Source organism: Oncorhynchus mykiss, chromosome 9 (assembly GCF_057628025.1).
Source record: "Oncorhynchus mykiss isolate SJ-2025 chromosome 9, ASM5762802v1, whole genome shotgun sequence".
NCBI classification, from domain to species: domain Eukaryota; kingdom Metazoa; phylum Chordata; class Actinopteri; order Salmoniformes; family Salmonidae; genus Oncorhynchus; species Oncorhynchus mykiss.
This window is the reverse complement of record NC_143030.1, coordinates 22230906-22255108: the sequence shown is the minus strand read 5'-3', so window position 1 is coordinate 22255108 and position 24203 is coordinate 22230906. Positions and strand designations below refer to the sequence as shown.

General features: G+C 41.8%; 1 protein-coding gene across 1 annotated transcript; it reads left to right on the top strand.

Annotated features, from left to right (window-relative positions):
* The first annotated feature begins 5737 nt into the window (after positions 1–5737).
* nitr2 (novel immune-type receptor 2) lies at positions 5738–10969 on the top strand. The gene is given in 6 exon segments (NM_001124299.1): positions 5738–5848; positions 5971–6318; positions 6965–7315; positions 9517–9618; positions 10475–10530; positions 10784–10969. Coding segments are annotated over 6 exon segments (1098 nt in total). The 5' UTR covers positions 5738–5757; the 3' UTR covers positions 10934–10969.
* The last annotated feature ends 13234 nt before the right edge of the window (positions 10970–24203 follow it).

The window sequence follows — 24203 nt, the reverse complement described above, 5'->3', positions numbered from 1 at the left end:
TCATCTAAAGAAAGTCAGTTTTTTTTACTGTTAAAAAAATGCAGATAATTTAGCTACGTCTTTAAATTATCACAAACTGATTTAAAGCTAGAAACCTAAATTGGAACAATAACAAGCCTCTGTTTTAGTACAAAGCTGAGGGATGGGCCTGGAGAAATGGATGGAAGGACAGACCATCCATTATGTAAAAATTATAGTTGTAACCATCTTTTGAAGATATAGAGTGTTTGCTTACATTCACATGGTTTACAAACATTGGAGTAAAACAAGCTTATATTTGGGTATTGATTGGCTACGACACTTGAACTAAGCTCATGAGGCATTTATAAGTTATATTCTTCAAGACTCAATGGGTATCCATAATTAATTTAAAAGTGTGTCAAATGAATTTTCCCCCAGGGGCCACGTACTGTTTTCACTGAGGTCTGGAGGGCAGCACTGAAAATGTGTTATATTTCCTCGCTGTCAAAATGTGCCCTCTATCCATCATTACAAAAATGTCCGATGCTCCCTGACTGTCTAGCTTTCATTTCGGTGATAGTTAGTGAGATGAACAGAGTGAAGAGACTGTATACATCCATTATCATCCCTACACAGCTTCAATTTAGTTTAAGAAATGTCCCACTGGCACAGTCATCAGTTCAGTCTTGTTTTGATGTTCACTTGGTTGAATTGTCAACTAATGTGAATTCAACATGAAATCAACAAAACATTTCACCGTGTCATTCTCTTAATAAGTTTGACTTGTTTCACACCCAATAGGTTTTCCACGTCGATTCGACGTCATCACTTTGAATTTTTGGCTTGAAATTACGTGGAAGCAACGTTGATTCAAACAGTTTGCCCAGTAGGTTAAATGTTTTCTTTTCTTTCTTTTTATTTATTTCAACTCAAACCATCCACGGGCCGGATCCAGCCATATGTTTGACACCTCTGATCTAATAGGACATTGTAATGAAACTGTCTGTCTCTTAGGAAAGGTTGATGGAACCATGAAGCTCTTCCTACTGGTTGTGATCCTGGCTGTTGTAACTGCTGTTCTACTGATAATCATCCTCATCCTGGTCCTCAAGGTGAGACGAGATTCAAACAGACTAAACACAGGTACAGTGGAGGACCACAAGCTTTATACAGTCACCTCCAAAATTGTCACCCTTGATAACGGTGAGCAAAGAAGATTGAATGATATGTGTTATACAAATAATGTGAAAATGACATTATTTTATACAAACACATTTGATCAGAGAAATAGATAATCATAATCATTGGCACCCCTGTTTTCAAGACTCCAGCACCCTCCCCTTGCGAGGACAACGACACTGAGCCTTTTTCTCAAATGTTTTATGAGATTAGAGGACATATAAGGAGGGATCTTAGACCATTCCTCCAGACAGAATATTTCCAGATCCTTGATTTCTTTCATCTGCGCTTATGGACTGCCTTCTTTGATTAAAACTGCAGGTTTTCAATGGTGTTCAAGTCCGGAGATAATTTTTTGTGGTTTGTTTTTTTGTGGTGAATTAACATTTCTTTGTGGATTATGATGTGTGTTTGGGATTATTCTCTTGCTGGAGGCAACCAGGTTTTTGGCTAAAAATAGTCCTGGTACTTGATGAAGTTCATGATGTTGTTGACCTTAACACGGATCTGAGGACCAGTGGAGGTAAAATAGCCCCATAACATCAACGATACACAACGTAACATGAATGTTTGAATAACTGTTTGTGTACTGACCAAAATGACTCTTTACTTATTCAGATATCGTGTCTCAACTACAACCACAAAATAGCCAGGTAATAGAAACTGTTCAATTTACATGATATGTGTACATGACCTAAAGATAACAGTACTTGGACTAAGCTATCTTTGAGAAGTGTTTGTTTTGTTGATACAGTATTTGCATGTGTTGTGTAATATTATAATTTGTTTTCTACAGGATCCGGGTCAGGACCCAGACTCTCTGAACTAACTACAGTGTTGAGATTCAGTCAGTTGAGAACAAGGAATAAGAAAACAGCTAAATGTCTAATAATGGAGATGGAGCATGTTGTGTACACTGCCACAAGATCGTGTCTAAATGTTTTTTAATGTTGATTTCAGTGTAGCACTGATGAAGAACTAATGCAGCTGCTTTTTCCATGACATAGACTGACCAGGTGAATCCAGGTGAAAGCTATGATCCCTTATTGATGTCACTTGTTAAATCCACTTCAATCTGTGTAGCTAAAGGGGAGGAGAAAGGTTAACCCTTAGCCTACAATTTCCGGCCACTGCGGAAATCTAGTTAACATAATTCAAAAATCCCCATCAAAATCTGTCTGTTTTAGATAGAAATATCTGGGGTTTTTTTTGCATGGGCTGCGATACCTAAAAGGGGTCTTAAAATTCAAAATCACATAGCTAAATGATCTTTGGTAAGACCATCTTAAAACTCTAGACTCTAGAGGGCTGAAGAAGGATTTTAAAGCCTTGAGATAATTGAGATATGGATTGGGTATGTGTGCCATTCAGAGGGTGAATGGGCAAGACAAAATACTTCAGTGCCTTGGAACGGGATACGGTAGTAGGTGCCAGGCGCACCGGTTTGTGTCAAGAACTGCAACACTGCTGGGTTTTTCAGGCTCAACAGTTTCCTGTGTACATCAAGAATGGTCCACCACCCAAAGGACATCGAGCCAATTTGATACAACCGTGGAAAGCATTGGAGTCAACATAGGCCAGCATCCCTGTGGAACATTTTCGACACCTTGTAGTCCATACCCCGACGAATAAATATACACTGAGTGTACAAAACATTAGGAACATAAGGATGTTCTGAGGGTAAAAAGGGGGTTTAACTAAATATTAGGAAGGTGTTCTTAATGTTTTGATCACTCAGTGTATATTGAATAGTTGCTTTAGAGCTGACTGTTGTTGTTGTGCTCTCCCCCCACTATTCCAAGTAGTCAAAAATCCTCTTGTGACGGACATTATGGTTGGGGCCCGAGGTAGAGTAGGAGGGAGCAGTGGGCAACGCATCACTTCCTGTAGTGTGGGAGACAGGAAGGAGCAGCTCGGTGTTGAGGGAGATCTGGGGAGAATCTCAATAGCATATTCCTCGCGTTCTCTCTCCTTCTCAAAACCCATTGGAGGACAAAGTCAGAGGGGAGGGACCTCTGGCTTTCTCATCCAAATGGTTTTGAGAAGGAGGTGAGGGGAGAGAACTGGAGGAGTATGCAATTGAGATTTTCTTATGCTGAGGTGAACAACACTGGACCTCTCATGATAACATTTGTCTGAGAGACAAATGTTTTTTTTGTAGTTTGTGTGTATAATGTTGTCACTGATAGGCCTAGTTATATTCCATTCTCTTTCTCTGCTGAAGACAAGCAACCTGAACCACAGGAAGACTGACCTGGAGCTATCAGCTCTCACCACACTGATCTGTTGTTCTTGTCAACTCTCTCTCTCTCCTCTCTCTAAACCACACAATCTCTTCTCACCAATCAGGCCCCACATATCTTTCCATCCGTACTACCAGACTATAAATACCTGACCAAAACCATACTACCCCAGGCTCTAGACTAGATTTGTGCACAACTTGGGAGGAGTACAAATAAAGACAAACTCATACCTACTGTTGTTATCATAATACAGTTGAATTTAATTTAATGCACTATGTACAACGATACTGTATGTTGCAAACCTGGGGTTTGGGACACCTACACACCTCCATCTTCTGTTTAGTACAATAACCATACTTTAGTTCAAAAAGCCCATAAAATATGTTCTATGCAAAGTCTTCAACACTTTGGAGCTCTTGTAGGTCTACTTCAGTTTTGGTGCATCCATTATGTATTTGCATGCAGAGTGAATTCATCCATAAACAATAGACCTACTGCTGTAATGTTGAGCGTACAGAGGCAGGTGTCAATCCTCTCTGCAGACTCTCATCTGATGCATTCACTGCAGACGCTACATCCTCGGCCTGTGGTCAGTGTCACCTCGCTGGTATGAACAGGGATGGAAAACAACACACACCTCATACAAAGATCTCTGTGGTCAGAAGTTTCCACTCAACAACTAAACAAACAGACGTCATGCCTTTGCGCATTTGCTATAAACGTTTCTTTCTTAGGTACTTTTGAGTTCACACCTCATATTTCCTGTGACATGTGTTTTATGTGTTATAGTTTGCTACCAATGCAATTTGATTTGCATGCATATTATTTGTATTATTGTGTTTCTATGGCCTGTGATGAGCCTTGTGATGTCTTTGGTCATCATGCACTTTTTCAATTTCTGTATTTGTTCTGAACAGAGAGTTTTGGAAGAAGTTGAAAACCAAATGTCACAGCTGTAATTTGACCTCTTACACTTCTAGCCCACGGGTTTCATGTCCTCATTGTTTATTAGGACAGCAGGGTGCAGTAAGGTCATGCACTTATCAAGGCTTAGTTTACTTTTACCAAAACCGTTATCTACCTACAGCATCAACCAAATGACAAATGAGCTTCCAAAATGGCACCCTGTGTGCTCTCTGGTCAAAAGAAGGGCACTATGTACTGTAGGGCAGGGATCATCAACTAGATTCAGCCGCAGGGCAAATATTCTTGAGCGGATGGTCGGTTGGGGGCCGGTCCACAATTACAAATAATTTGTAGACTGCAAATTAACCGAAAGAAGCCATAACAGATATAATGTTTGACTAAAACATAATCATTTCAAACCTTGCTTACATGTTTATACGATCATGTCGTGTCCCTTTATAATGCATGGGAATACTTGGGAACAGATTTCATAAATGAAATTCACTTGGAGCTGATTTCCGGGTGGGTTTTTTTAACTGTTTTTTTTTTGTCCAACAATGACAATTCCACACAGTTTTAATTAGATTTTTTTTATTGCTCAGAAAACTTGGGGGGCCAAATAAAGCCAGATGGGGAACCCTGCTGTAGGGAATATGGTACCCTTTCAGATGGAACCAAGGTCTCCACCCCCAGTTTCACCACACCCTCTGTCTGAACAACAATCATCCCTTATGTTTACAGAACACAACATGTTGTTGTCATGAATTTCATCTTCAAGATGAAATAGTGTGTTACAAATGGCATAACTGGAGAAAGTATTGGGAGTATAGAAATATGAAGGAGTACCCTTATAGGTGTAATCTACAGAGTAGATTTGAGGGAGCATAGAGCAAGATTCCCCCTGTTGGTGAGGGCCTATATTGGTCACTTTGAGATCAATAGAATGATAAATCATGTAAGGAAAAGTGGAAACACTCCTCAATGTATGCATTCAATTATATAATATCACAAAAAAAAGTGCATGAATAGCATTCATTCTGTCTGATAGATAATAATTTGCCGCAATGTCCAAGACTCTTGAACTAAAGTACTGGAGAAGGCATTCTTAAGCAGTTGTCATTCTGATGAATAATGTTAATGCTACTGATACATCTATGAGTGAGTAGATAGGAGCTTGCCAATCATAATCATGTCGTATTACTGTAAAAAAAAAAGTGAAATTAAAGAACTGAAATGAGGACCAGGATGTTTCATATGGTGTGTATATCTCGATAGCTTTTCTGAAGAAAATGGAAACTGTTGTTGTGTAACATGAGGACAGAAAAAAGTCAGAGGGGAGGGTAAAGTTGTCCTGTTCCGTGTCTTTACAGTTCACAGAGCAGCCAATCAGGCCTGTGGACCATCACCCAAGCCAAGTATAAAAAGACACCCATAACCCTCTGATTCTCACTCTCATCTGACACACAGGATGACTAGTCTACACATGAGAAGCTATCATCAGAGAAGGAATTATACAATAACCCAACTGTTTCTCATATTTTTACTGATGTTTAAAACAGGTAAGGCTGATTTAACTTAGCGCATAAGGTTAGGGTTCAAGTCTGATTAGAAACAGCTGAGACAAAAACCTGTACAAAGTTAGTAAGAAAAAGTAAGTCATGAATGCTTTATTATTTTTAAGGGTCTCTTGCTAAAATCAGCCAGAGCGATGTCTTAAAGACTTTCCTGGCTGGAGACAGAGTTCATTTGGAATGCCTCACGTCAGAAGAAGATGGCAACTACTACAACTGGATCAAGATAATAATAGGACAAGCCCCAGTATTGATGCTGTCTCTTTACACACACTCCAACACTGCAAAGTTCTTTGGAGAGTTTAACAACAACCCCCGGTATATGGCAACGAAGAATGGAACCAGTTTTGTGCTGACTATTTCAGATGCTAGACCATCAGATATGGGGATGTATTACTGTGCTGCACGCGATTACGATGCCATGATCTTCGGGAAGGGTGTGTTTCTGATGTATGGGGGTAAGTAACATACATACACTGAGTGTACAAAACATTAGGAACATCTTCATAATATTGAGTTGCACCCCCTTTTGCCCTCAGAACAACTTCAATTCGGAGGGCATGGACTACAAGGTGTCGAAAGCATTCCACAGGGATGCTGGCCCATGTTGACTCCAATGATTCCCACAGTAGTGTCAAGTTGGCTCGATGTCCTCTGGGCGGTGGACCATTCTTGATACACACGGGAAACTGTTGCGCTTGAAAAACCCATCAGTGTTGCAGTTCTTGACACATTCAAACCGATGCGCCGGCACCTACTATCATCACCTACTATCATCACCTACTATCATCACCTACTATCACCTACTATCACCTACTGCCCATTTTGTCTTACCCCACAATCCATGTCTCAAACCTTAAAAGTCCTTCTTTAACCTGTCTCCTCCCCTTCATCTACACTGATTAAAGTGGATTTAACAAGTGACATCAATAAGGGATCATAGCTTCACCTGGATTTACCTGGTCAGTCTGTCATGGAAAAAGCAAGTGTTGATGTTTTGTACACTCAGTGTAAATGTATTAACATGTGACTATCAGGCTCTCCACGTGGTTGTATTGTAATATAACAAACATTTACTAGAACCTTGGTTTTATTGTGTAAAAGATGTAGATTCCAGGAACCAGCATCTTACTCAGCAGTCTGTGTCTGAGTCTGTCCAGCCAGGAGACTCTGTGACTTTGAACTGTACAATACACACTAAGACCTGTTCAGGAGATCACAGTGTCTATTGGTTCAGACATCGTTCAGGAGAATCCCATCCAGGAATCATTTACACCCATGGAGACAGGAGTGATCAGTGTGAGAAGAGCCCTGAGGCTGGGTCTCCTACACAGAGCTGTGTCTACAACCTCCCCAAGAGGAACCTCATCCTCTCTGATGCTGGGACTTATTACTGTGCTGTGGCCTCATGTGGGGAAATACTGTTTGGGAACAGGACCAAGCTGGATGTTGGAGGTATTTTGATTTGTACCTGTCATAATTCAAGAGCAATCAAACTAAAATGAATGTGCTGATGCAACTCTAAATTGTAAAAGGGTGTAAGGCTAAGCTTACAAAATGTAACATGTACAGCACCAGTCAAAAGTTTGGACACACCTACTCATTCAAGGGTTTATCTTTATTTTACTTGTAGAATAATAATGAAGACATCAAAACTATGAAATAACACATGGAATCATAGGGCAAAAAAAAGTATTAAACAAAGTAGCCCCCTGTGGCCTCCCGGGTGGCGCAGTGGTTAAGGGCGCTGTACTGCAGCGCCAGCTGTGCCATCAGAGACTCTGGGTTCGCGCCCAGGCTCTGTCGTAACTGGCCTCGACCGGGAGGTCCATGGGGCGACGCACAATTGGCCTAGCGTCGTCCGGGTTAGGGAGGGCTTGGTCGGTAGGGATATCCTTGTCTCATCGCGCACCAGCGACTCCTGTGGCAGGCCGGGCGCAATGCGCGCTAGCCAAGGTTGCCAGGTGCACAGTGTTTCCCCCGGCACATTGGCTTCCGGGTTGGATGCGCGCTGTGTTAAGAAGCAGTGCGGTTGTGTATCGGAGGATGCATGACTTTCAACCTTCGTCTCTCCCGAGCCCGTACGGGAGTTGTAGCGATGAGACAAGATAGTAGCTACTACAACAATTGGATACCACAAAATTGGGGAGAAAAAGGGGTTAAAAAAAGGCCCCCTGTTGCCTTAATGACAGCTTTGCACACTCTTGGCACTCTTGGCATTCTCTCAACCAGCTTCACGAGGAATGCTTTTCCAACAGTCTTGAAGGAGTTCCCACATACAGTGTATGCTGAGCACTTGTTGGCTGCTTTTCCTTCATGCTGCGGTCCAACTCATCCCAAACCATCTCAATTGGGTTGAAGTCGGGTGATTGATTCATGCTGCGGTCCAACTCATCCCAAACCATCTCAATTGGGTTGAAGTCGGGTGATTGTGGAGGCCGGTGGCTGATGCTCACCTGATGCAGCACTCCATCACTCTCCTTCTTTCTTTGTCAAATAGCCCTTACACAGCCTGGAGGTGTGTTGGGTCATTGTCCTGTTGAAAAACAAATGATAGTCCCACTAAGCCCAAACCAGATGGGATGGAGTACCACTACACACTGCTGTGGTAGCCATGCTGGTTAAGTGGGCCTTGAATTCTAAATAAATCACTGACAGTGTCCCCAGCAAAGCACCCCCAAACCATCTCACCTCCTCCTCCATGCTTCACGGTGGGAACCACACATGCAGAGATCATCCATTCACCTACTCTCTCACAAAGACACGGCAGTTGGAACCAAAAATATACAATTTGGACAGATATCCACTGGTCTAATTTCAATTGCTTGTGTTTCTTGGCCCAAACAAGTTTCTTCTTCATGTTGATGTCGTTTAGTAGTGGTTCTTTGCAGCAACTCGACCACGAAGGCCTGATTCACGCAGTCTCTTCTGAACAGTTGATGTTGAGATGTGTCTGTTACTTGAACTCTATGAATAATTTATTTGGGCTGCAATCTGAGGTGGAGTTAACTCTAATGAACTTGTCCTTTGCAGCAGAGGTAACTCTAGGTCTTCCTTTCCTGTGTCAGTCCTCATGAGAGCCAGTTTCATTATTGCGCTTGATGGTTTTTGCGACTGCACTTGAATAAACTTTAAAAGTTCTTGAAACTTTCCGCATTGACTGACCTTCATGTCTTAAATTAATGATGGACGGTCATTTCTCTTTGCTTATTTGAGTTGTTCTTGTCATAATATGGACTTGGCCATAATATGGATTTCTTGCCATAATATGGACCCTATTTACCAAATAGGGATATCTTCTCTACATCACCCCTACCTTGTCACAACACAACTGATTGAAGGAAAGAAATTCCACAAATGAACTTTTAAAAAAGAACTCTGTTAATTGAAATGCATTCCAGGTGACTACCTCATGTAGCTGGTTGAGAGAATACCAACACTATGCAAAGCTGTCATCAAGGCAAAGGGTGGCTACTTTGAAGAATGTCAAATATAAAAGATATTTTGATTTGTTTATCACTTTTTTGGTTACTACGTAATTCCATATTTTTTATTTCAGTTGTGATGTCTTCACTGTTATTCTACAATGTAGAAAATAAAGAAGATTTTGACTGGTAATCTGTGAATTAATATCAACAACTTAATTTAAACCACAGGCCCTGCTGATCTGGTGGACCCCAAGCTCCTGGCTCTAATCGTATCCAACATCTTGAGCTTGATCGCAGTCGTTGTCCTCATCTGTGTGAGAAGGAAGAAAGGTTCTGTATCATTAAGGCCCTTTGTTTCTACTGCCATTTTGTGTTTTCATTCACATACCTTCTAATATGATTACATACAATGTGATGATCATTACGGTAAAATGTTGCGGCAATAATAACCATGAAAGTGATTGAGGGGTGTTTTAAGAAAGAGTGTGAATGAATTAGTGGTTTTTATCTCAATATTCATAATATTGAATTACACCCCCTTTTGCCCTCAGAACGTCCTCAATTAATCGAGGCATGGACTCTACAAGGTGTTGAAAGCGTTCCACAGGGATGCTGGCCCATGTTGACTCCAAAGATTCCATCAGTTGTGTCAAGTTGGCTGGATGCCCTTTGGGTGGTGGACCATTCATGATGCACACAGGAAATTGTTGAGCGTGAAAAACCCAGCAGTGTTGCAGTTCTTGACACACTCAAGCCAGCGCACCTGGCACCTACTACCATACCCTGTTCAAAGGCACTTAAATCTTTTGTCTTGCCCATTCACCCTCTGAATGGCACATACACACTCCATGTCTCAAATGCTTAAAAATCCTTATTTAACCTGTCTCCTCCCCTTCATCTACACTAATTGAAGTGGATTTAAGAACAGACATCAATAGCGGATCATAGCTTTCGCATGGATTCACATGGTCAGTCTGTCATGGAAAGAGCATGTGTTCCTAATGCTTTGTACACTGTTTTATATACACTGAGGAAAATCTGATTATTGACTTCACTAGGCCTTTAATAAATCCACCGGGTATAGCTTCTCGGCTATAATTACATTTTTATAGAGAAGGCAGTGGCACTGGCACATCCTGTCCCCAAAATGTACACTGTCCTAATAGTCCTAATTTTTGTCAAGCAGGTTTGCCTCAACATCCTCAAAGTGGTGTTACAGCCCCTTCCTGTCCTGACAAGGAGGTAGATGATGTTACCTGTTTACCTAACCCTTTATGAACAATTTAGCACATTAAAAATAGCATTACATCTGAAAAGGATGTGACAACTTGTGTAAAGAACAAAATAATATATTTCCACAGTAAAATATACATTGTATCGTTTAAATGAAAATGGCTAGCAGCCCAGTATTGTAATTCACTTTCACACATCTTTTTCAACTGTACACAGCACTCTACCTTGTGAGGTAGACTATCTGACTAATTCTCATCTACAGAGAGATGAGGGAGAGGAGCTGAACTATGCTGCCATGAGTTTCTCCTCGAGGAAGACCAAGAGGAGAACAGAACCAGAGAGACAGACCAGAGCGACGGACATGAATGTGGTTTACTCTGGAGTCAATCATGAGTGGAACTGGGATTCATGATTTATAATGCAATAGTTTTATAATGCAACTTAGAGTGAATTGTAAAAGTAATATGCTGTGAACATAATTAACAGAAATTCTGCAAAATATTTTAATAAACTTTAAAATATATCTACATTTAAGATGACTATTAGAGGGAGCATGTGTGTGTGTGTGTAAGGGGACTTTGATAAGGACATACCATCCTGTCCCAGAGCTGTCTCGACTTCTTTGATCTGTATGTACACCAACTATCCAGCAGAGGGCAGTAGCCTTCCACAAAGGGAACAGACCACAGGCACACCAAAAGGAACTCATCACCAGTCAGTCATTTGATGATGGCTAGCTACATCTTAGTAATTTAGCAGACACTCTTATCCAGAGCATCTTACAGTAGTGAGTGCATACATTTATCATACTATTTCATTCTGGTCCCCCCCATGGGAATCAAACCCACAACCAACTCTGACATTGCAAGCACCATGCTCTATCAACTGAGCCACATGGGACCTGCTACAATATAGTAGGATGGTATTTGCCATCTATATATGTTTCTAGAAAAGGAGACCATGTTTGGGATACCCACAAAAGGAAATTGTAAATTTACAACTATTTACAGTATAGGTTTTAATACATATGAATGCTCAATTAGTTATATACTGAACAAAAATATAAATGCAACGTGTAAAGTGTTGGGCCCATGTATCATGAGCTGAAATAAAAGATCCCAGAAATGTTCCATACGCACAAAAAGCTTATTTCTCTCAGATTTTTGCACAAATTTGTTTACATTCTTTTTAATGAACATTTCTCCTTTGCTAAAATAATCCATCCACCTGACAGGTGTGGCATATCAAGAATCTGACTGATCATTACATAGGTGCAATAAAAGGAATAAAAAGTTTTGTCACGCAACAAAATGCCACAAGTGTTGAGGGAGCATGCAATTGGCATGCTGACTGTAGGATTTGTCCACCAGAGCTGTTGCCAGAGAATTGAATGTTAATATCTATACCATCAGCCGCCTCCTACGTCGTTTTAGAGAATTTGGCAGTACGTCCAACCAGCCTCACAACCGCAGACCACACGTAACCACGCCAGCCCAGGACCTCCACATCCGGCTTCTTCATCTGTGGGATCATGAGACCAGCCATCCGCACAGCTGATGAAACTGAGGAGTATTTCTGTCTGTAATAAAGTCCTTGTATATACATTGTAACTCACCAGCGGCCTATAAAATCGAACCAGGGGTGCATTCACTAGGAACCAAACGTGCAGAAACACGAACCTGAACTTGTTGAATGACAAACGCTTGTTTTCGTTGCAAAATGTTTTGCTTCTGTGTACACTAATGAATACACCCCTGCATCAATATGAACCTGCTGACCTGAAAAGACTTGGTCTCTGCTTGCTTATGGATGGAATTCTCTCTAAAACACCTCTCACAATCACACCACACAACATTTCAACCAAAATCATGTTTATTTAAAGGGCAATCTGGGATTCAAACAACAAAGATCTGACCACTTTTTTTGGTTAACAGCTGAGGGATGGGGCTGGAGAAATGTAACCACTGAAATCCAAAGGGTTTTGACTAACCATCTGAGATCAACATTATAGTTTTGACCATATTTTGAAGCTATAGTTTGTTCACAATTACATTGTTTAAAAGCAATGGGGTAAATATATTTGGCTCTGAATGGCTTGTATTTTCTGTGGGACAGTAGAACCAAGGTCATGAGGTATTTCAGTTCTATTCTTCAAGAATCAATGGCTATATACAGCACATTCTTAACGTATTCAGACCCCTTGACCTTTTCCCACATTTTGTTACGTTACAGCCTTATTCTAAAATGTAGTCAATAAATAAAATCCTCCTCAATCTACACACAATACCCCACAATGACAAGCAAAAACAGGTTTATAGTAATTTTTGCAATTTTATTTTAACAAAAAACAGAGATACCTTGTTTATATAAGTATTCAGACCTTTTGCTATGAGACTTTACATTGATCATCCTTGAGATGTTTCTACAACTTGATTGGTGTCCACCTGTGGTCAATTCAATTGATTGGACATGATTTTAAAGGATCACGCCTGTCTACATAAGGTCCCACAGTTGACAGTGCATGTCAGAGCAAAAACCAAGCCATGAGGTTGAAGGAATTCTCCTTCGAGCTCTGAGACAGGATTGTGTCAAGGCACAGATCTGGGGAAGTGTACCAAAAAATGTCTGCAGCTTTAAAGGTCCCCAAGAACACAGCCCGGCCAACCTGAGCAATCGGGGGAGGGCCTTGGTCAGGGAGGTGACCAAGAACCCAAGAAGCCACTTCTCAGTAAAAGGCACACGACAGCCCGCTTGGAGTTTGCAAAAAGGCTCCAAAAGACTCTCAGACCATGAGAAACAGGATTCTCTGGTCTGATGAAAACAAGATTGAAGTCTTTGGTCTGAAAGCCAAGTGTCATGTCTGGAGGAAACCTGGCACCACCTTTATGGTGAAGTATGGTGGGGGCAGCATCATGCTGTGGGGATGTTTTTCAGCAGCACGGACAGAGACTAGTCAGTATCGGGAAAGATTAACTGAGCAAAGTACAGAGAGATCCTTGATGAAAACCTGCTCCAGAGCACTCAGGACCTCAGACAAAATGTTGTTTTGTTGTTGCCTGTTTTGCATGTTATTTTGCCATTAATACGTGTCACATATCAGTTTGCAAACAATGTTAAAAACAACATTAACTTAATAAAGCCATATACCAACATGGTCTCTTTTTTTCCTTTCTTGATTAAGGCCGCTGCAAAATGCAGGTGTTTCAGCCTAGCTCAGTGCTTTCTGTGCTGGTGGGGCAGCCAGCGGGGAAAAATAATTGGTAATGTTCTCTAGTTGCGCAGTGATTGGCTCAGTGTTCTGTCTCATGGGAACACTATGTCAGCGCAAAATCCACAGCAAGAGCTTGAAAATTCAAGCCCCTTGGGTGCTGCCATAGAGTTACTTTAGAAGTGCCCATCCAAGAAGGCTCAAGATCATTGGCCACAGATAAAATGTCAAATCATGTTATATCTACAGTAGCTTTGATTGGACTGATCATGTCAACATCATACTTTCAAAATTGTAGCTAGCAAGCTAGACAAGCAGTCATAACCATGAATCAAGTTGACAATCTACTGGCAAATCCTTGTCATATGAAGACAACATAGATAAAAATGTATCGGTGCTCATCCGCCATTGGACATAAACAAGTTGGAAATTGCAAATTTAACAATGAGTGGTTTGGAAGGAATCAGTGGCTAACTGCAAGCGTTGCAAAGCAATCACTAGCCTGCTATTCAGTGGATTGGGTGTGTGGTCCAAGTCTGAGTTTAAGGGTCTCTTTCCAAGCTTAAAAGGATAAACATTCAACGCCATGGGCCAGAAAAGGTTGAATATATTTGCCATGCTGTCAATCCAGCATGACTTCTGGCACATTCAAAACAACTGGAAACTTGGAACTGGGAAATCTCAGACATCAGGGAGTTAAAGACAACTGGCAACTCTGGAAAAAAAACGAGACATCCAACTCGGAATTCCAAGTCGGTAACACTGGCCTCTTTCTGGAGCTCCGACCTGAAAATCACCTTGACCTTGTTGCTTCCAAGTTCCCAGTTGTCTTGAAAGAACCATAAATCCAGAGAATGCCAAAGTTTGACGACAAAATTTGCCCACAAGGACTGTCACATCATCTTCCTGTTCAAGTGAGCATAGCCCAACAAAAGGAGTCCAAAAATGTATTGTATGCTGCTGCATAAATTATACAATATGCCAAAGAGATAGTATTACTTTCTTAGCTACAGTATACATATGTTTATGTTGTGTAGTAAGCTGTTAGTAGCCCATGTGCCTCACCCTAATAATTAGTCTATTGTTTTGACTTGGTGGTGCACATGTAGCCTATAGCCTGTTTTAGAGAAATGTCATCATCGAATATTGTAAGAGCTTTCATTGTCTGCTTACGTGCCCCCGTTATTTATCCTACGTTTCTGACTTGGTCTACAGGGAAAATACTGTAAGAACGGCACATTTTCTGATTCCTGTTGCTGTACATTTTAAAAGTGCTGAACAAATAGTTATATTTGCTATGTCCGTCTTAGCTCGATCATTAATGTCTTCATCGAAATTACAGATGTCCTCTTATTCGCTCATTGTTCCCTTATGGCATAGTTTGAGAACAATGCCTGGATTTCATCCTTGTCTGCCTCCTTAATGCAGTGTTGTAGAAAGCCTGAGGTGAGAGGGTGGAAAAGATCAATGATGAGACTAGGAGGCAAAACCCGCATCCCCAGGGCCACTTATCCAGACAATGTTGTTGGCCCATTTACTCAAAACCTTTAAATGACTTACTGACTATAGATAGCTAGCTAACCGGGCGAGAGGAGTAGGGGACAAAAGTGAGGGAGAGGCTGAAAGCTGTGGCTTACGATCAATTGTTGATAAAGCAGCAATCAAACTTTACTTGTGTGGCAGTGGTTCGGCACAGCTGTGCCGTGACTGGGTCAGAGATGGTAGGAGACATTGATGGAGAAGAAAGTGAAGCAAGAATGGAGCATAGTGGTACAAATAAAGGGGAAGTAAGAAAGAGAAAAAGAAGATGGGAAAGAAAGGGAGTAGGAATTTGAAGGGGAGCGAGAGGTCTATGGAGGCAGAAAAGTTTGAGGAGAGCAACATAGTTTCCAATGCTAGAGGCAGTTCGGAGATAGAGCGTGCCGAGGAAGGGACAGATAAGTCGCAAGGGGGGAGCATGGAGGTGAGGAGGAGCATAAAGTGATTCTGAAGTTTAGGGAGGAAGGGGAGTTGGGGGGCGATGAGTCCAATAAGGTTGACGGCTGTGATGAAATAGTTTATTGGGGAAGTTGTCAATGCTGACGTGTTAAGAGATGGGATCTTGTTGGTATTCTGTAACGACATGGGGCAGAGGGAAAAAGCTCTCAGAGTGAAGCAAATAGGGAAGTGTAAGGTGGTGTGGAGCAGCTGGACTGATCAAGCAGGGAGGCGGTCGATTAAAGGGGTGATAACAGGAGTTCCTGTGAGTGTTAGCACTAAAGAGGTAAACAACAACTTGAGAGGTGTTCTAGTGAATGTTCAAAGATTGCAAGCAACAAGGGGTGGAGTTAGGGTAGATTCTGTTACTGTCTATTCTGTTACACTTCAAGGACTGGGTACTGGCAAATAAAGTAACCATAGGATATATGAGTTATTAGGTGAGGGCTTATGTACCAAAGCCTTTAAGATGTTATAAATGCCAGAAGTGTGGGCATGTGGCAACAGTCTGTAAAGAGAAAAAGAGGTGTGCCAGGTGTGGAGGAGAGCATGAGAAGTGTTGGGGCGGTGTACAACCAAAGTGCTGCAGCTGTGGGGGTGCTCATAGTGTGACATATAGTGGGTGTGAGGCAATGAAAAGCAGGCAGTGGAGGTGCAACAAGTGAGAGTGGAGAGAAGGGTGTCATATGTTGAGGCAGTGAGGGCGGTCCAGGTCCAGGGAAATACAGGTTCCAGAGAGAGATGGTTAGGAGCATCTAGATCGGGGGTTACGGGGCAAGTGGGCGGTGATATAGTATACGGAGATAAGAGAAAGCTGGTGACGTTCATCGCAGGAGCTATCAATAGCACTGCTAAAGTAGAATCTAAAATGGAGAGGATTCAGCTCATAGTGAAAGCGGTTGGGAGACATCTGAGTATGACAGGGTTGACATGGGAAGAGGTTTGAGATTACCTCAATCAGCAGAGGGTGGAATCGTGTATTATTGGATCTTAGTTATGGTGGTAGTACGGGGGGCAAAGAGTTCCTTACAGTTATGGTCGTAGTAAGGGGGGGAGGCAAAGACTTCCTTACAGGATGCTAGGTAAAGGTATTGAACAGGAATGTGTGGTGGTGGTGGAGGTGTGGTTGAGAGGAGGGGTGATAGTGGTAGTGAACTACTATAATCCGTGTTGGACCTGGAATCCGTATTGGACCTGGTAGTTCTGGAAATGGTGGAGGGCCAGGATATAAGTAAAGTAATGTTGTGTGGGGATTTTAATGCCCACAACAAGCTATGGGGGGGGAAACGGATGGATGGAAATGGCCAAGTGAGGGAAAATCTGATAGAAATGAAAGATCTGGTGTGCCTGAATGATGGCAGAGGGGCCAGGATTGATGTAGCCACAGGGAAAGAGTCTACCTTGGACCTCACTCTGGTATCTAGTGCTATGGCAGGAATCTGTGAGTGGGATGTATGGTAGAAGTCAACAGTAGGGAGTGATCATTACCCTATAGTATGCATAGTAGACTGGAGGAGATGGAGGTGTCAGTAGATGGAGTAGGCAGGTGGATGTTTGGACGTGCAAAGTTGGGATCAGTTTCAGGAGCTGAGTGAGCAGGTGATGGCTCAGGTGGATATGAGAGGGGATGTGGATAGTATGAATAACTGGGTGAGAACAGCGTTAGTGGGGGCAGCTACTGAGGATATACCTAAGAGTTCAGGGAGGAGGAGGAAAGCTGTTCCGTGGTGGACAGGATAGTGTGGGGAAATGGTGAGGAGTAGGAACAAGGCATTTAGAGTACTGAAAAGGACACAACTTCCAACATCTGATTCAGTATAAGTAGGCCCGGGTGAGGAGAACTATCCGTCAGGCAAATAGGTCATGTTGGCATTGGTTCTGTGACACCGTTGGAAGGACGACACCTGTGGGAGAATTGTGATGATTAAGAGGATGAGTGGGGTCAGAAAGTGGGATTATCCAGTGTTGACGAGTGGAAAGGATGTGGCAGTAACAGATGAGAAGGCAGAGATGATGACCAAAGCGTTTGTTGAAATGCATAGCTCTGAAAATTTGTCAGGAGGGGCAGAGGGGAAGAGAGAGAATGAGAGAGGAGCATCTGGGAGTGCTGGATAGGAGGGAAGATGTCAATTATGCGTTGAATGCACCATTTACCGTGGGGGAGGTGAAGAAAAAAAAATGGCAATAGGTAAGGCTGGGTTAACCTCACCTGGAAAAAATGAGGTGTGCTATTGAATGTTGGCCCATCTTAGTGATGAGGCACTGGATAAGGTATTGGTGTTGTACAACAGAGTGTGGGAGGAGGGGAAACTACCAGGCAGCTGGGAGGAGGGGAAACTACCAGGCAGCGGGAAGGAGGCAGTAGTTGTACCAATCCGGAAGCCAGGGAACGAGGCCAACAAGCTATCGGCCAATAGCTTTAACATCACATGTAGATAAGATGATGGAACGTATGATTACGGAGAGGGTAAGGAGGCTAGTGTCACCACATCAGAGTGGGTTCAGGAAGGGTAGGGTAACTATGGACCCGTGGTCTGCTTAGAAGCAAAGGTCAGGAAGGCTCAGATGAACAAGGAGACTGTTGTAAATGTATTTTATATGTGGAAGGAGAGGTTGTTAATCAAGCTTGCTATTATGGGGCTAGGAGGAAGAACGTACAATTGGATAAAGGATGTCCTGTTTGGAAGGTCTATCCAGGTGAGGGTGGGGAAGTCTACAGTACACCGCAGGGGAGCGTGATTAGTCCTCTGTTGTTCTCAATCATGACCAATTATCTTTACTCAGGTACGGACAAATATTGGGAGGTCATTATTTGCAGATGGGGCTTTATGGAAGAGGGGAAGAAATGTGCAACACATAGTCAGGAATGTACAGGAAGCAATTGATGAAGTAGAGCGGTGGGCATTAATGTGGGGATTCAGGTTCTCTGTAGAGAAAACTCAGTTCTTTAAATCAAATCAAATTGTATTTGTCACATGCACCGAATACAACAGGTGTATTCGGTGAAATACAGTGAAATTACAGTGAAATGCTTACTTAACTGCATTTTTGGTTAAGTCCTTGTAAGAAAAATAAGTGTTAAGTAAAAAATAGACAAGTAAAACATTTAAAATAACAAATAGGTAAAGAACAGCAGTAAATTAATAGCAGCGAGGCTATATACAGGGGGTACCGGTACAGAGACAATGTGCAGGGGCACCGGTTAGTCGAGGTTAATTGAGGTAATATGTACATGTAGGTAGCGTTAAAGTGACTACGCATAGACAATAACCAGAGAGTAGCAGCAGCGTAAAAGAGAGGGTTTACTTACTGACTATTGTCCCGATGTGGACATTTTGTTGCAGTGTCATGTACACTTTTAAAGTGGGGTTTAAATACAAAACAAGATGGACAATACAACTTTCTTCACAGTTACATACCAATAAAACATTATTTATTTTTTTAAATTAAAAGACTAGCCTGCTGGCCTTACCGAGTCAATAGGAACATTAGCCTGATCTATTTAGGGGGGATATCACACCTGGCACAGATTATTGTCTAGTTATTTTCCTGCTGAGGGGTGCCCTATACCTGCGCCCAGAGGGGAGTAGTTCAAAGTCCGGGTACAGGGGGTGGCTTGGGTCTAAAATGATTTTGTGAGCCTTGCGGAGGGCCCTGACCTTAAAGATCTCATCCAGACATGTCTGTTTGACTCCAAGTACATTGCTTGCTGTGGTGATAATCGTTCTCAGGATATTTCTCTGGCTGACAGTGGCATTGCCAAACCAACAAACTATACAAAAAGTTAAAATACTCTCAATGAAAGATTTGTAAAACAGAGTCAGTATAGTACAATCTACATTAAAAGATCCCATCTTCTTGAGAAAGTACAGTCTCTGTTGGCTCTTTTTGTAGATCAGGTCTGTACATTTACTCCACTGAAGCTTATTGTCCAAGAAGACACCCAGGTATTTGTATTCCTCTACAATCGCTATATTCTGACCACTGATAGATGTTTCAGAGGTAGGTGTTGTACACTTCCTGAAGTCTATGCACATCTCTTTGGTCTTGATGGTAATGAGGACAAATTGTGATTCTTCACACCATTCTACAAAGTAATCTGGCTCTGGAAGTACAACAGCCACAAAACCAGCCCCCCATCTAGGGAGAAGTCCCGAATGAGGGGGGTAATGCAAATAATCTAGGTTGCCATTTGATTACCTGTTCAGGAGTCTTACAGCTTGGGGGTAGAAGCTGTTAAGAAGCCTTTTGGACCTAGACTTAGCACTCCGGTACCGCTTGCTGTGCAGCAGCAGAGAGAACAGTCTATGACTAGGACGGCTGGAGTCTTTGACAATTTTTAGGTCTTTCCTCTGACACAGCCTTGTATAGAGGTCCTGGATGGCAGTGTGCCTTGCAGAGGCAGAGCAGTTGCCATACCAGGCAGTGACGCAACCAGTCAGGATGCTCTCGATGGTGCAGCTGTAGAACTTGAGGACCCATGCCAAATCTTTTCAGTCTCCTGAGGGGGAATAGGCTTTGTCGTGCCCTCTTCACAATTGTCTTGGTGTGTTTGGACCATGATAGTTTGTTGGTGATGTGGACACCAAGGAACTTGAAGCTCTCAACCTGATCCACTACAGCCCCATCGATGAGAATGGGGTGTGTGCTCGGTCCTCCTTTTCCTGTGATCCACAATCATCTCCTTTGTCTTGATCACGTTGAGGGAGAGGTTGTTATGCTGGCGCCACACGGCCAGATCACTGACCTCCTTCACATTAACTGTCTCATTGTTATCGGTGATCAGGTCTACCACTGTTGTGTTGTCTGCAAACATAATGGTGGTGTTGGAGTTGTGCCTGGCCATGCAGTAATGAGTGAACAGGGAGTACAGGAGGGGACTGAGCACGCATCCGAGAGGCCTCAGTGTTGAGGATCAACATGGCAGATGTGTTGTTACCTACCCTTACCACCTAGGGGCAGCCCATCAGGAAGTCCAGGATCCAGTTGCAGAGGGAGGTGTTTAGTGCCAGGGTCCTTAGTTTAGTGATGAGCTTTGAGGGCACTATGGTGTTGAACGCTGAGCTGTAGTCAATGAATATCATTCTCACATAGGTGTTCCTTTTGTACAGGTGGGAAAGGACAGTGTGGAGTCTCGACAGAGACTTTGGTAATCAGTTTATAATCGCAATAAGGCACCTAAGGGTTTTGTGGTATATTATCAATATACTACCACTAAGGGCTGTATCCAGGCACTTTGCCTTGCGTTGTGCATAAGAACAGCCCTTAGTCGTGGTATATTGGCCATATACCACATCCTCACGGACTTTATTGCTTAAATATAGACTCCATGTTGATTTAAAACGTTAACTAAACTCTATTTACTACAAAATATCGACTAAGATAGATTGAATGGGACACTTGCCTCAATCAGCTAGCTGACTCACAGGTAAAGACAGTGCAGTATGAAGATAAGCTAAAACTGCTTCTTCAATAGAAATCCCCGATCACACTTGTTGGCGATAGATTTGGTAAAGGGGTCAGTCGAACTCAACCAAAACAATGGAATTGCCATGGATATGTATGGGGGATAGGCCTGTGTGGGAGAAAGATCCTGAGACACCTCATTGCCCCATAGCTAAATTAGCCTGTGTGTTTTTCACACTGTTGTGGTAAAAATAGTATAATGCTTGTATGGACGTCAACCACAACATATGTTCATGTCATTGTTACCAATCAACTGCATTAGTTAAAAACAAATTTGACCACCAATTTCTGTATGCTAGCTAGGCTAACCAGCTTACACAAATGGGAGTTAGTGTTTAGCAGTAGGCTGGACAATAGAACGAGTCAAAATTCACCCAAGGCTGAAAAATGGCAAAAGATCGTTGGCTAAACTGGAACACTTTTTCCATAGCAAATGAATGGAATCAAACGTTCGCATAGGCTGTTTTGACTGGAGGGACTTAGAATTCCATTTAGCATTTAAATTTTTTTTTGCCCTTTTTATCTTACCACTACAATCGGTTCTTTGGAAGAAACGGAAAAATAATAACTTGTGTAGAAAGTAAACAGCCGCACCTCAATGATGCCAAGTGTGCTTACGTCTGCATAGCGATGAAGTAGGGGAAAAATAGCAACGTTTTACTATTTCTGGTCTAGCGATCGATGACAGCAGAGTACGCTGCCCAAACTTATGTAATTGGAAAGAGGAGACTATTATGATTAAATTGGTGTCGGACTTGAAAAAAATCCAAATTGCGAGATATTTGGCGAAATATACCAGCATGCCTCTCCATAGGAAAACAATGAGGGGAGCTCAGCGTTCCAAGGGCAAGGGATATTTCAGGGATAGCGTTTGATGACAACGTAGTACGCTGGCCAGTCTACATAATTAAAAAGAGGAGATGCTCATGTTTAAAATTGCCTCATTTGAAAAAAATCTAAATATACAGTGAGATATTTGGCAAAATAGACAGACTTACCTATATTTCCCTATAGTAAACAATGGGATGACCTCAGAGTTCCATGAGTAATGTTTTGCTGTTTGAACATTTGAACTACCAGCAACGTGGGCAGGTCTCATTGCCAACAATAAACTGGGAATAGAACGTTCGGAAGACACGGTGCTCAATTGAACTAATAGGAGATGGCAGGGAGAAAAATGCTCTAATAAGGCCTGCTTTTTCATGATTACTTTAAAACTATGGCAAGCAGCTGGGACATATGGTAATATTGTGAAACTGGGCTCCAAGGCGGATGCAATGAACTAGGTATCAGAAACAAGCATTGTTAAAATTGACACTTATGTTTAAAGTGTCCAGCCTATTAGCAGTCACTTCTTAACCTGAAAAGGGACAACTTCTACATGTTACGCAGCGAAATCAGACAAATAACTCAAAATCAGACTTAAATTCCGACATTGTGGGCCTGTTACAGTAAATCAATTATGACGGATTTGACGAATATCCAGTTAGTTAGATCAGATTTGTTGAATGTGCGCCAATCTGGTTGATGTTTGCGTTCCATTGAGTCCTTCACCACATGTATGGCGACTTTATATAGCAAAACTAATGTGTAGAAGCACATCAGGTCAAATGGGTCTTCTCGCTCGAACTGAGCAAGCCGTTAAATCAAAGGCACTACTTTGATATAGTTATTTTTGACAAAAATGAAAACGTGTCAGTTCATCACTTTCACGAGGTTGGAGTAATTTGAGATTCAACTAGTTAAGATACGGACCGAATCTAGGTTGTGACTTTAGATTGAGAAATTTAAAGGAATAATTTCTCACTTCTCTCATTGACCTCGCAAACCCCGGCCTGTTCTGTTCGTCTGTTTCGCAAGCGTTCCTTAAATCTTGCTATGTCTCGCCTCTGGGCTTAGATTATGTGAACATACTATAAACGAAAGAACAATGAACGTGGTTTTCTCTGGGATGAGACGTCATTATGAGTGGGACTGAGATACCATTTTTTTGTTTAATAACGAAAATTGTGAGTCTATTATAAAATATGCACGTCTGTAAATATTGTTTGAATATACAGCATGCTCTACGTATGCAATAAAAAAAAAATGAAAATTCCTTTAACCTTTTGAAATATATACATGTTAGATTACTTTTTATTGGGTAAGAGTGGGAACATGTGTTGTGGTGTAAGTAAGGGTATTTTGAGAAACATACCATCCAGTGCCCAGCAGAGGGCAGTAGGCTTCAAAGGGAACCGAGAGCACAGGCACACCAAAAGGATCTCATTACCAGTCAGTCATATGATAATAATTAAATATAGGTTTATAAAAATCATAGGCTAACCACCAACAGAAATTATACATGACCTGTAACCACATCTGTAATCTCGTGTGGCCAGCCCTCCCAAAATTGTATGTACAATACCCTTGTTTGGAAAGGGCACGATCAACCCAGTGAACAAACAAGATCATGGTTTTAAGTATTTTATTTGGAGATTAAACAATCGGGAAGGGGAATTAATGTCAGGCGTCCATACTTTAAAAACACAAAAATATAGATCTTGAAAGGGAATGCTACGCATTTTGAGGCGTTTATGCAACCCAACGTGTTATTCAACTTCTACGAGAAATATAAACTATTGAATTTAAAATGTGTGCCCCGATATCACTTTTCTCCCTTAGTATGTAGCAATTCTCATTTATTAAGAAAACATGCCCTTCCCACAATCACGTTCAGGACATCGTTTTAGGGGGGGACAATTGTGCCAAATGTAAATAAATAAAACACTCGGTTTTATGCATTTTTCATTATGCTAGTCATACATTTCCTTTGTTAGGCTAAATGAGAGAAAATTAATCAAATTGCAAAATCTTAAAAAACATTTCATAAAGAAGTTAACATCCTTTAAGTGTTCACGATTATGTTATCTTAAATCACACAGAGCTATGGCTAATTTATGCTCCAAATTGCCACCGTTAGGATTATGCAATGGACTGTATGGGATCATGCACACAACAGGGATTTTAGTGCCCGAGTTTGACCAATATT